The following is a 14,619-nucleotide window of genomic DNA, read 5'->3' on the forward strand; positions in this document are numbered from 1 at the left end:
TCGAATCAAACAACCTTCTTTCACCTGCCCAGTGTAGGTTACAACAACATTGCTGTACCATGGACCACCTGATTTAACATGGAACATTAGTCAGAAAGGCTTTTCTCAAGTTACAATATTTTATTTCTTTTCTTTTTTTCTCTTTTTTTTATCTTGGGAAAGGTTATTATACCACATAGATATGTAGCACTTTGCAAGACCTCTATTAAAATGGCTTGCATGGCCATTTGCCCTTTTTTTTTTTTTTTTAATAGACTGGCAGTTCCAAATTCATATGGGTTTGCACTTTTTCATTCTTTCCTCCAGGAATTAATGCCATTACTGGACAACTTTCCTCTACAGTTACAAATGGACTATATGTTGACAACTTCCACATCTCATCTGAGTCATCGAGCATGAAGTATATTGAATGACAGCTACAGATTGCCCTCGATCGTTTACTTAAGTAGACAACAGTAAATGATTTTACCTTTTCTCTCTCTAAAACTGTCTGCATGTACTTTTGCCACAAATAGGGCATTCACCCTGATCTTGAGCTCTATCTCAGTGAAGTTATGGTCACCAAGGCAAAGTTCTTGGGGCTTATATTTGACCGCAAGATGACTTTCATTACCACACATCAAGCATCTATGCATCAAATGTACGAGGGCATTGAACATTCTGCTTGTCCTCTCTTCCACTTTGTGGGGAGCATATTGATTTTCTGTGCTCATTATCTGTTGTGCCTTCATTCAGCAGAAACTGGACTATGGGTCTCTGGCTCTGTCAGAACCTTGGCTTTGAAGATGTTAAATTGGATTCACTATCTGGGGCTTTGCCTCTGCACAGGAGCCTTCCACACTTCTCCAGTCCATAGTTTGTACACTGAGTCTTATGAACCTTCTCTACACTTCTGTTATTTGCAACTGTTTTAACTGTATGCTTCAAAACTTCAATTCTTACCACAGCATCCCACATAGGGTTGAGTTTTCTATCCCCAGTAGGCCACGCTTTTTCAGAATAGATGATCTGCCATTATTCCACTTGACCTTTGTTTCTAGGTGCAGTTGGCTGAATTAGGTCTATTTTTGGATAACATTGCTGTCTGCACAGGTCAGCCCATCCCACCATGGTTTATTACCAACCCCAAGTGTGACCTATCCTTAAGTCATCTGAAGAAGGTGGATACTCCAAATTGAAAGTACCATCTTCTATTTGCCAAACATTTTTCAAACAATCTTTCCGTTTCCATTTATGTGGATTGTTCAAAATCAGATGACTTTCTGGGCTCTGCCATGAGTTGTTGTAGTTTAGTGGTTGCACACAGAATCTCCTCTACAGTTTCAGCATTCACTGTTGAATTGTGTGCCATTTTTCTTGCCCTGAATCACATAGAAGCTATACAGTACACAAACAAGTACTATTTGTACTGACTTACTTAGTGCATTACTGGCCCTGGGATCCTTTCTTGTTAGTTTTCACCCTCTTCTTATCAATATTCAAAACCAACTGGCCCATTTCTCTTTATGTGGGCACCAGGCCATGTCTGTATTCATGAGAACAAGCTTGCTGATGACGCAGCTAAGTCTGTTCTGGTGCTATTACTGCTGTGCCTATTCCATACATGGACTACGGCCCTGAATTCAAGGCTCAGCTCTGTACCAGTTGGCAGTCAACTTGGAGTGAGCAACATAACAATCTTTTCCAGATAAAAGCCTTCAATTGGACTTACACTCTCTTGCTTCCTTAAGGATCAAAAGGAGGAAGTTGTTCTGGCTAGCTAAGCATTGTTCACAATTTTTAACTTGTCATTTTCTTTTACCTGTGTTTGATGTACCAGTGTGTATCGCCATTTTGACACTAAAGTCACAATAACCATCCTTTTCCTGTGTTTTAGACATGTTTTTATCATGGGTTAATCCCTGAAGTTGGACAGTATCATTGGCAACGGAAACACAATATTTACCTTACTAATTTTTATAATTTTCTGACGACAATTGGCCTTTTTAGTTTTATTTGTTTTTATCCAGTGTTGGGCTACAGTTTTTGTGTTAACTTAATTTCCCTTTACACTGTATAATACTTTCACTGTTTTATTTTTTTGACTGGTTGTTGTTGCTTTGCACCATAAAACACCAAATAACACCAACATCTAATTTGAACCACTGATGCATTTAGCATAGCACATAGCACACTAAAATCAATATTTAGGTGTGTTATTTTAGTGTTTACTTTCCTCTCGATGTGGATTCATGTACATGGTGAGGGGACCTCCCAAAGGAGATAAACTGAAAGTACAGAGCCTTGCTGTGTGTGGTGACACATGAAGGGGAGGAGAGGATTCTGGTGGTTGAGAGATCCAACTCCCAACACACCACTTTGGCCTTGAATTACTGTAGATGAGCAGTCTTGGAATGGCCCCAAATATCAATCAGTTAGTCCATTTGGGCTAGGGTCAACTGAGTGCCAGTGTAGGATGTTCTCAACAGGTGTAGTGGACATTATGTCTGATACTAGTGTTTGAGTATAGTGCTCACAAAACCCTGGTGTTGCTGCAGTGACCTTATATAGCACTGTAGAGCATCCTCTCATAGTGCTTTATGGTGGGTGGAGTCAGTGGGCACTAAAATATTCTTTTTTTTGTTGTTGTTATGGATATCTCTCAAATAAAACAAAAAAAAAAACACAAGCATGGCAGCAGAGAGAAAAATCCGACTACTGGTAAATGACCACACATTGATGACTCTGTTCGGTTAAACTCACAACTTGAATCTGTCCCACAATTTTTAATCGTACATGCTTTGACTGAAAATCCCTTAGGGTAGATGTCTCCATCTTTTATTCAAAAGGGATTAGAAGGGCTTACTGGCTCACTTAAATTGGTAAAAAAAATTACGGTTAAGAGACATTTTAGTGCAAACAGTTTCATCACAACATTCCAAACTTCTCTTGAAGGTTAAGGCCATTGGGGATATGCCCATTGAGGTTACTCCTCATTCAAATTTGAATTCTTCTAGAGGAGTTATAGTTGAGAGGGATTTAAAGATCATTCCAGAGTCGGAGATCCTCAAAGGTTTCACCAGCCAAGGTGTTACAGCTGTGTGCCAAATTTTTACTTGTAAAGATGGGATTATGGAGCCAGCAAATGTTCCAAGATTAACATTTGCAACATCATGTACTGCTACTGCAATCAAGACAGGATATATAAATTGTAAGGTACAGCCTTATATTCCTAACCCTGTTAGATGGTTTCATTGTCAATAATTTGGTCATTCGAAAAAATCTTGCTGTGATTCCTTGACATGTGTCCATTGTGCTGGTAAAGACCATGATGCTTTTGAATGCCAACTAGAACTGTATTGTCTTAACTGTAACAGTCCACATCCTTCCTATTTTATTTCTTGCCCTAAATAGGTGGAAAAGTTCAATGTCTCAAGACAGTTTGTAATATTACTTATGCAGAGGCTTGGAAATTACTATTCCATCTCAGACTTATGCTGGTGTAATTCATTTCACTACTGCAGTAGGAGTCCAGAGAGACCTTTCCATGCCTCCTACAGAATCCTTAACAGTGCATCTTAATCTAGTACCCTCCAAAATCAACAAAGTTAATGAATCAGTATCTACTTCTATCTCTGTCCTTACTGCATCTCTCAGCCATTGTCCAACTTCACCTTGTCAAGTCGAGGTGTTTCCATGAGGTCTTCCTCTCTTGACACCCCAAAAATTAAACAACCCATTCATTCACCTCCTCAATCACTGGAATGTATGTCTACAAACTCTAACCTGCCTACTCAATCCAGAGCAGGATCACTAGAGAGTGACCAAACCACATCCAATAACAAAAATGCACGGTCGCAAGTAGAAAGTCTCCATGCCAAATTCTTCTCCGAAATAAAGAAAAATGGCCCACGCTAATACAGTGGAACTGTCGAGGTTTCAATAAAATGTGAATGGCACCAAGGATTTGATTGACTTTTATCATCCCAAATATATTTCTTTACAGGGAACATTTTTAAAACCTATTAATTCAGTTAAAATTTGACAGTGCTCCTTATACTGAAATGACAGGTCACGTGTAGGACAAGGATATGGGGGAGTAGCACTGCTGGTTAATCAACATGTGCCTGCCTGGTCCTTGGCATTGAATATGCCCTTGGAGGCTGTAGCCATCCATATCTCCTTGGGTTGTATCATCACTGTTTGCTCTCTGTAACTTATCCCTGGAAAAAAATTATCCCTCAGACCTTGAAGCCCTCACTGAGCAACTGCCCAACCCTCTTTTTAACTTTGGGGGGATCTTAATGGGTAAAATGCTCTCTAGGGTGGTTCTGGTATTGATGTGAGGGGTCATGCTATAGAGCATATGATCCTGAATCACAACATGTCTCTCTTTAATACTGGCTCTTACACTTATTTTTATGCACCCTGTCAGTCATTTACTGCTAAAGATCTTTCTATCTGCTCCCCTTCACTTTTCACTTGTTTTTCTTGGGAGGTTGACATCAATCCATGGGGTAATGATCATTTTCATATCATATTAAGAGAGATTGACTGTGGTCAGTGCCACCTGACCTGTGTGCCTCAGTGGAAACTGGACCAGGCCAAATGACCCTCTTTCACTGCTTTCTCAGAACTTGATCTTGCCATCTTGTGTAAATCATCAATAGATGATGGTGTAGCAGCAGTAACAGAGTGCATTATCCAAGCAGCTGCTCAGTGCATCCTCAAAACCTCGACATCTTTCCCACATCATCCCCACCTTTGGTGGAATTCTGTTGTTCTATAACACAAAGCTCAGAAACGTGCTTGGGATAAATTTTGTACATATCCCATGCTTACAAACCACATTGTATTTCAGCAAGCCCATGCACAGGCTCAGCAAGCTAGACATCAATAGCAGAATGAATCTTGGATTAAATTTACCTCCAACATTTCTTCAACCACCAGTTCAAAAGTCATATGGGACAAGATCTGGAGGGTGAGTGGATGGTATACTTCTGCTCCCTTCTCAATCTTAATATTCACTGGCCTGAAGTTGCTGATGCTCAGAGCATTGCCAATACTTTTGGTGAATGTTTCTCTCAAGTATCTAGCTCTTCAAACTCATCCCCTTTCTTCTTAGCTATTAAATGTTTTTCGACTGGTCATCGAGACCAGTAGTCATAGAGACTACAATCACCCTGTTACACTGGAGGAACTCAAACTTGCACATCATCAGTCTGGCAATACATCAGTTGGACCTGATGATATACATTATGAGATGCTACACCACCTTTCTCCTGGCTATTTTTAACTGGATATGGCAGGAGAATGTCTTTCTTGATGCTTGACGTCGAGCTATTGTACTCCCTATTCTTAAACCTGGGAAGGATCCAAAGATTCCTTCAAATTACTATCCCATTGCTTTGACAAGTTGTCTCAGTAAGATTTTAGAGAGAATGATTAATGCTCGTCTTGTATGATTCCTTGAATGAAACAACCTTTTCTCCACCCATTTAGTATGGGTTCCAAAGACAACGCTCCACGATAGACCACTTAATTTACCTTAAAACGTCAGTTATAGAAGTCTTTTTCAAGCGATAACATCTTGTTTTTATTTTTTATTATTTTTTTTTATTTTGAGAAAGCTTACGATACAACATGGAGATATGGCATCTTCACTCATGGATTGCATGGCAATTTGCCACTTTTATTAAGCATTTTTAATGAACTGCCAATTCCAGGTCCATGTGGGCTCGACACTTTCCTGTTTTTTCTCACAGGAACATGGAGTCCTCAGGGCTGTGTTCTGAGTGTCACACTTTTCATTATAAAGATTAATGCCATCAGTGAACAGTTACCCCCTACAGTTGGAAATAGTCTTTTTGTTGATAACTTTCACATCTCATGTCAGTCATCAAACATGAGATTTATTGAGCAACAGCTATAAACTGTAATCAGTCATATACGTAAGTGGACCACAGCAAATAGTTTTCAATTTTCTCTCTCTAAAACTGTTTGTATACATTTTTGCTGCCAACGGGGGAATTCATCCAGATCCAGAACTTCATATCGATGATGCTCTACTTCCTGTTGTCCCTGAAGCAATGTTATTAGGTCTTTATTTCCCATATCAAGCAACTTCTTGTCAAATGTACAAGAGCACTGAACATTCTCCATATCCTTTCTTCCACCTCTTTGGGAGCAGATCAATACTCCATGCTTAAAATTTATCATGCCCTCATCTGATCCAAACTTGACTATGGGTCTGTGGTTTATGGTTCTTCCAGAACCTCAGCATTAAAAATGCTGGATCCTATCACCATCAGGGGCTTCAGCTTTGCATGGGGCGTTTTCGTACTTCTCCAGTCCAAAGTTTGTATCTGGAGTCCCATGACCCCCCTCTGTATATTCACCATTTGCAACTGTCTCTTATGTATGCTTCTAAACTTTGCTCTTTACCACAGCATCTTACTTGGGGTTGTGTTTTCCATCCTCAGTGGGCCACACTTTTCTATAATAGAAAATCTGCCATCGTTTCTTTCAGCCTTTATATTTGGGCACAATCAGAAAAATTGGATATATCTTTGAATAGCATAGCGGTATCAATAGTTTAGTCTCTTCCACCATGGTTAATTACTATTCCAAACTGTGACCTGTCTTTAAGTCATCTGAGGAAGGCTGGTACTCCTGATTGGAAATATTGCTCTTTATTTGCTGAACATCTTTCAAACAATTCATCCATTCCCATATATATGGTTGGTTCAAAATCAGGTGACTTTGTAGGTTCTGCCATGGTTTGTTACAGTTCAGTTGTAGCACACAAATCCCCTCTACAGTTTGTGTTCACTGCTGAATTGTGTGCCATTTCTCTTGCCCTGAATCATGTTGAAACTATGCAATATACGAATTGTACGATCTATACTGATTCACTCAGCTGCCTGTTGGCCCTGACATCATTCCATGTTAGTTACCATCCTATTCTTATAAATATCCAAAACAAACTGGCCCATTTCTGTCTATCATCTATCTTTGTCCAGTTGTTTTTGGATACCAGGTCATTTTGGTATTCATGGGAATGAGCTAGCTGACAGAGTGGCAAAGTGCATCTGCTCTGGCTCTATGACCACTGTCCCTGTTCCATACATGGACTATGGTCCAGTTATCAAAACTTTATTATACACCAGCTGGCAGTCGACCTGGAGTGAGCAAAGAAATAAGCTTTTTCAGATCAAGCCTTCTTTAGGTCTTTGGCCATCTTGTTTCTGTAAAGATTGAGGAAGTTGTTTTGGCTAGGCTACACATTGGTCACAGTTTTTTTAACTCATCACTTCCTTTTATCTGGTACTGATGCACCAATGTGTTGTCTATGTGGCACTCAGGTCACAATTGTACATATTTTATTATCATGCCATCATTAAAACCAAGAGTGACGACACCATTTTAAACATATTTTTTAAGGTAGGTTTGCCCTTGACATTAGCCACTGTCATAGGTGATACTGGTTGCCTCACTCATGTTTTTTACATTTTTAAGAGCCATTGGTCTTTTTAACTTAATTTAAGGGTTTTATTGGACTGTACACTTTATTAGTATGATTTCTTTTACACATTTTATTTTGACCTGAACCCATAACTGGAAAGGGCAACTTCAGGTGACTGACAGCAAGTTTGAACTTAATGCTTCAGTCTTCCTAGCAGGTCTTAATTTTACATATTTTTACCTTTATTTCCATATACCTTTTATAGTGTACTAGATCTTGTTTGGCACAGATAACCTAGTAGCTAAACATGAAATACCTACCTACCTACCTTAGTGTTTACTTTTAAATTAAGAAATTGAATAATGTATAGTACTAAAAATCTGAATTATAATGTACAGCTTGATACCAAACTTAATGATATAAATTCATAAAATAGTAATTAAATACAATTTTGAATGAGAGCCAATTAACAAGATGAAATGGTCTTTGTTCTGTGACAAGTTGGGATAGGATTGAAGATTTAATGCAAATAATTTATTGAGCAACAGGTAAGTATAACAATGTAAAATAGCAGTTTAGGATGATTCTTGTCTAACTGAATGGAACATTCTGTAAATTTAGTTAATTAAATCTAACTTGTTTTTCTATATTACTGAAAAATAGTTCTCATTTTCCTTGGTCTGTCTGCACTATTTTGAACTTGAATAATTAATATTGAATTAATAATAAATGCAAAATGGCTGAATGATAGTCATTTTGATATTATGTATATGTACATGATAATTAACTTTCTGAAATTATTAAATGTAAAATGAATAAAACAAATAATTATTTTATGTAAATTGATCACCAATGAACTTTTGTTTGTTAGTTTGTATCTATGTAAATATATATATTTATTTCTTCATATTCATATTTTTGTTGAGAAAGAGATATCATTACATATCTAGTTTACATTTTTTTACAGCGACCTTTTCGCAATCCTGCACCTAGTACAAATAGGTGGAAACCTCCAAACAAGAATTATTTGTCTCGTGGACCACCACCAAGCAGTAGAAAGCAGTTTGGTCAACTTCCTGCTAAGCCACATTTCACTGCAAACAGTAGTGCTGATGGGTTAGGTAATAAACTTAATAGGCATAGAAAGGTAATTTCATCAGTTGATTTCTAACAATATTTGAAATTTATCACAATAGAAGATATATCAGATACATTGAATTTATAAGTAAAATAATTTTGTTTTAGCTGTATGAGGTTTTATGCTTCTTAAGTGTATCAAATTTCATAATTAAATCTAACAAAATAATTTCAGACATGTAATTTATTATAATTCCTTTTTCAGTCTTTGCAACAAAAGTCAAAATCTCCTAGCAACAAGTATTCTAAATCTGTTGAAATACCACCACGCTTTCAAAAGCATTTTTCACAGACATCAACAGAATCTGTACCATTGCCACTTCAACAACAAGCAGAATCATGGCAAGTAAAGCCTCATCAGACTTCAAAACTTGTAACTAATCCAAGTGAGTAGTATTTATGAATTTTCAAAATGCTTAATTATGAGATATTACTGTAGAAGATAAAATGATTAAAGATATGAATTTCATATCTGTTAACTGATTTTGGTACATGTTTGTAGTTATCAATGTGTAAACCCATAATTTTTTTTAAATTACCCATGTGATTGTCTGACAACTTATTCTTTGCAGTGCAATTGCAAACATATAAAGCCATTCAATACCAGTAATAGTAACATGCAAAAAATAGAAAAGCATTAAAGTAATAAGTACAAGGAATAAAATAACATTATCAAGTTTCTATAACAGACATGCCAGTGTCAAAAATATTTACAAAGTCTCCTAATTATACTCAGAGATTGCTTCATTTTTCTCTATTCATTAAAGTATCCATTACTTTAAACTGAAAACAATCTCAGCATGTGTAGCTTGCACTACCATAAAGCTGTATTGTTGTCTAAACTGAAAGTCTTTCTGACTTTTTTTGTGAATCTTTTCCAGCATATAAAAAGTTCTCTCTCTCAGATTTACTATGGGGCAAGCAGAACAGAACACCCTTTTTTTTTTTTTATAAACACAACAGACACTATCAAAGATAGTCAGTCATGTGCAATTGCAGTTAAAAGATTGTGTTTAGCAATAAGCTAACAGAAAAGTACTTCTGTTTTTGTGACAGTGTTAGTCAGTTTGGTGTTAGAACTAGGTCTTGTTAAATTAAAATGCCAGTTATGGGTGCTTGCTGCTAGCTTTTATGTTCTGTTGAAGTAGTGCTGTTTTTGTTTGTTCACATCACATATGCCATAAACTGTAACTTTAATGTCATGGTTGCATATTGTACATCTAGCTTTCTAGTAGACTGTAGTTGGCTGTTTCCCTGCAAAACTTGTTTCCCCATGGACTTTTATATTTTCCAGGAGTTTTTCCTACTTTTAGGGAGTTGCTGCTTTCAAAGAAAGTTTTGGTATTGATGCAGTTTTATATGCACAGTAATACATCAGTCTATCATTAGAAGGAATTGAAAAGGACTGTAAAGTATGATAATAATATAATAATGGTTATTTCACAAATTAAAAAACATACATGCATGACGTTAAATACATAGTAAAAATTAATATACCTGTAGGCTTTGTAAACTGATTGGGGGTGACATATACTCCCTGTGACCATGTTTTAGCACTTGCCAACATGAAGTTTATGTATCATACTATCTTATGGATTTATGTTTTTTGATTCTCTACTGCATTACTGTTATAACTCTTACCAAAAGGGCTAATGTTTGGTGTTGTAAGTGATGGTAAAATACTTGCTTGGGGATGATTATTGTACTTGTACATGGTTTTTTACAAATTATTGTAAATTCTTGAAATGGTCCTTTAAAAAGTATGACCTTATTAAATATTATTAAGAATAATGGACTTGTGGTATTTGGATCTTACTTTAATTGTACTGGATCTATTTCAAATAGTACCTTTACCTATTATAAATTTTAGTGTTTTAGTTTATTTAAAACTGTATGATTACTTGTAATTTTATTTTTGTTTTTATTTCTGTGTAATATATGACTGAAAAATGTATATCAAATTGTTAAAATAATAAAATTTAAATTTTTGCTAGATTTTGTTACTATAATCTATTTAGTGCAGCTAGTATATCTTTTCATTTTGTGTTTCTTTGTGCATGTAAAGAAACTTATAAAGAGATGATAGAAAACTATGTCAAAGAGAGAGGTCTAGAATCTGCAGTATACAAAACAATGCCACTGATGTCAAACAAGAACAAAAGTGAAAATGGTTGGGTGTGTACAGTCAAGGTTGCTGATCAAAGTTTTCGATCTTATCCAAATGAAAAACCCACAAAAGCAGAAGCAGAAGAAGAAGCTGCTAGAGCAGCTGTAGAAGGTCTAAGCATTGGTCAAGGTATGGAACTTTGTTTCCTGTATTTCCAAAGCTTAAATAATTTGAAATATGACTCAGTTTTTTGCTGGATTATTAGATTTACTATCAATGATTGTTGTACAAGAAGGTTACAAAGAAAACCCTGTATTTAAAAAGCTTTATGATAAAAACTACTTGATTTAGGAGAACAAAATTTTACCAAATGTAACACATTGAGAATCATAATTATTAAGGAAATTCTGAACTTGTGCTGTTTCTAAACCATGTTGTACCACTTATGTAAAGGTTTTTTCTAACAAGTAAGAATTATTTATTGTTTTTCTCTCTCTCTTTCTAAATTAAATGAGACTGGTTATGTTAATAAAATGCATGCCATTTTGCAGGATAAGTTAAAATTATCTAGCTCAAATGATGTATTACATAACTTCCTATAGGTATAACTTGATATACTGATATAGGATGATGGAAAGAATATTGAATATCATTTAAAAAAAAAAATTGAAATGTATTGAAATACTTTTTCTATGGAGCACTATTGTTCTTTCAGTGTTTACTGTTAATGAAACTTTTTGATAAAGTATGTAGTACTGGAAGAGTTCTTTTTGTGTGTGTGTGTTTATTTTTTAATAACTTTCTACACAGTGTTAGTGATACTGTTGTGCCTTTTTGCAGTAGGGTTGTTAACTTCTTTTGGGCTTACTTCATGTAGTTTGAGTAGTGAGATATTGTGGACTTTGTCAACATCACTTACTGAAAAATATTGAAAAGTAACTTATCCAGAAGGTTTTTACATAGAAATAGGATATATGCATGTGTGTGTGAAATATACTTTTTATTGCTGGATATGCATTATCTCAAATATAAACTCTTAACTTTTATGAATTATAGCAGAAAATGAAATCTCTTTGTATGTTTTACAAGTAATAACTTGTTCTGTCTCTCTTTTTTTTGCATTGTTCATTAATATTAATGGCAATAATTTGAAGTATGTTTGTAATGAAATAAATAGCTCAATACTATTAATTGCATTAATCATTAATAGATGATTAAAACCTGCATTATAAAACAGTAATGAATTTAACATTAAGTGTTAAAAAATTCTGGGAAAAATTTCTTTGTTAGTACTAGCTGTCTCTCCTTAATGTAATATCAAATACCTGTGGCAGTAGCCCCCAGTTGTATTGGGGATAATTCATCTATCAGATGGAATCCAAATGCTGGTGTTAGACTAGCTACCAAACATGGAAAATTAATTAAGGGTGTGAAGTTGAGTGCTTACATATATTAATGCCTCATCTGCCTCTACCCTTCACTGTCTGCAACCAGTTGTGGCAAAACAATATAACCTAAAGTAGAAATGGAACCACCCTACAATTTCAACTCTATGAATTGCCCAATCTCCACCTTTAAAAAAAGAAATAAAATTAAAATTTTTTTTAATATAAATACAAACCTTACCTTAATAGTTCTTGCACTGTTCATGCATTCCTAACCTCATAAATTTATTCAAGTATAACATGGGAAAGTTGAAACAATCACAGCTACTTGAAGTTAGTTATTTAATCCCAATATACTGAATAAAGTTATGATTTTAAATTTAACTACTTAAAAGTAACTAAGGATCCAAAAGATATTTTCTAGTTTTTGTATTGACAGTTTACTTTTAAAATATGTTAATATTATAAAACAATGTATTTTTCATCTATATTTCTCAGTTTTATCCATAAAAGAATTATCATTATCACAAACTGCTAAAAAATATTTTCAGCTAAGATATAATGATACCTTTTAACATCTTAATATAATAACACTATTGGGGATGGTAGACTAAGGATACAAAAATTAAATATTTTCTTCTATCAAAAATAGTCAGCTTTGTTTTGCCCTCTAGCAAATTAATGTCCAAGTCTATGTAGTTAATGTAAACATCATTACTTTTGCTTTTTTCTATTAAGTTCTTTTAGATATGTTAAATTTGGTGTAAATTCAAGTTATTTATGGAGATTAAATCATTTATTACAAAAAGTATACAAATATAAGATAGCACTTGAAACCTCTTTCAGAAATGCATTTTCATAAAAGAACAAATACCAGTAAGTTGTATTTGAAGAACAATTTATCCCTATTATAATAGGTACTGTTTTGTTGTTTTTTTTATGTACTTGTTTGTTGGAAGTAATATAACTATTATAAACACAGAAAGGAGTATATACTTTTATATTGCATTTTACTAAATTTATATTTTAAAATGCTTATTTCTGTGTTTAAAAAATCTGTCAGATGTTATTGAATACCTTGATTTAAATCTTTAAAAATTATTTTAGTATACAGTATATTGAAATCATACGTAGAAACAAAAGTGGATCTTAGTGATGCATTTAAATTACTTAAATATTCTAAAACTGGAATGGTGTTTTTAAATTTTTCAAGCACAACATCCAGGATTTTAAGACCAGTAGATTTAGTAACTTTATTTAAAGAATTAGTCAAATCTGGACTCAATGGGATTCTTATTCAATTTTGAAATTGTATATAAAAATGGTAATTTAGAACAAGCATAGTCTGTATCTATATTTCATTTTCTAATAGCTTTCTTTAAAGTAGTAATAATATATAGTATTTTTTTAAAGTACTTTTTGTAGATGTATTTGTGTTATTAATTTCTTTAACTAAATTTGGTGTATATAAATTTTTTACATATAAAAGTCATAATTACTTTCTGCTTCAGCAGTTGAGATAGTAATAAATTAAACTTTATTTTAGTTTAGAAAACATTGAAAGAAATGTATATTTTATATCAAAATTTAACTTTCTAAACTGATTTTTTATGGAATTGATTAATTTTATTCTCCATCCAAAAGTCAAACATAGAGGATAAGATTTTTTACTTGTTTTGGTCATGTAGTTATCAATAATTTTCCAAATTTTAAACAAGATTTCACATCTTGTCTTTTTGAAAATTCTAAATTTAGTGTCTTCAATATTGATTGAAATTTCTTGTCCTTGATAACCTCTGAATTACTTGTAACTGTATGATTGTTAAAAGAGTCCTAAAAGCCACTATTATTACAGTAACAAAGCAATTTATTAACTTCTGTTGGATTAAATTCTTCAATGGATTTTTTATAGTTAAAGATGAGGTGCTGTAAGTTCATATTTCTAAATTAACTATAGGTTAAACTGATTTAATGAGGAAAATGTTTTCTTGGATGTGATTATGGATATAATTTCTTAATCTGTAGCTATACAAGATATTTCTTTTCTTCACTAAAGGATTTTTTGGTAATTTATTTCATTTTATTCTAGATTAAATCTGTAATATTCTTCATTTTTTATCCAAGATGTTTTGGTAATTGATTCCATTTTATTCTAAATTTAATGAAATCTGTAATATAAATATGTTTAAGTTCAAAATTTACCATACATTTTGACAAATATGCAAGGTTTTTGTGTTTTAGTTACAAAGATTAACAAGTTAACAGGTCTGTCAAGAGCACAATTTACATTTTTTACAAAGTTTCAAAATTAATTCATTTCTTTACTCTGTACCTTTATCCCTACATTTATTTTGTTTATTTCTACAGATAATTATTTGAAACAAGTTTCTAATGCAAGTATTTTTACTCAGTCTTGTCATTTTTATTTTGAAAATCTTAACATTTTTTCTTTCAAGTATTCCTCTCTTTCTGTTCACAGATTTTAATTATATATCTTCTCCAATCTAGTAATTTTTACTTTATTAAATAAGTGTTTGTTAAAATAG

General features: G+C 33.7%; 1 protein-coding gene across 7 annotated transcripts in view; it reads left to right on the forward strand.

Annotated features, from left to right (window-relative positions):
* LOC143252873 (tudor domain-containing protein 7B-like) overlaps positions 1-14,619 on the forward strand; it is a 107,057-nt gene that overhangs the window by 22,201 nt on the left and 70,237 nt on the right. For all 7 annotated transcript variants that reach the window (XR_013029222.1, XM_076505671.1, XM_076505668.1 and 4 more), the window contains exons 5-7: positions 8,412-8,591; positions 8,787-8,967; positions 10,647-10,877. Coding sequence is in view for 6 of the 7 variants with exons in the window: in XM_076505671.1 (XP_076361786.1) it covers positions 8,412-8,591; positions 8,787-8,967; positions 10,647-10,877 (592 nt within the window). In the remaining variant the exon portion in view is untranslated. The remainder of the gene's footprint in view (positions 1-8,411; positions 8,592-8,786; positions 8,968-10,646; positions 10,878-14,619) is intronic.

Source organism: Tachypleus tridentatus, chromosome 6, assembly GCF_004210375.1.
Source record: "Tachypleus tridentatus isolate NWPU-2018 chromosome 6, ASM421037v1, whole genome shotgun sequence".
In the NCBI taxonomy this organism is placed as follows: Eukaryota; Metazoa; Arthropoda; class Merostomata; order Xiphosura; family Limulidae; genus Tachypleus; species Tachypleus tridentatus.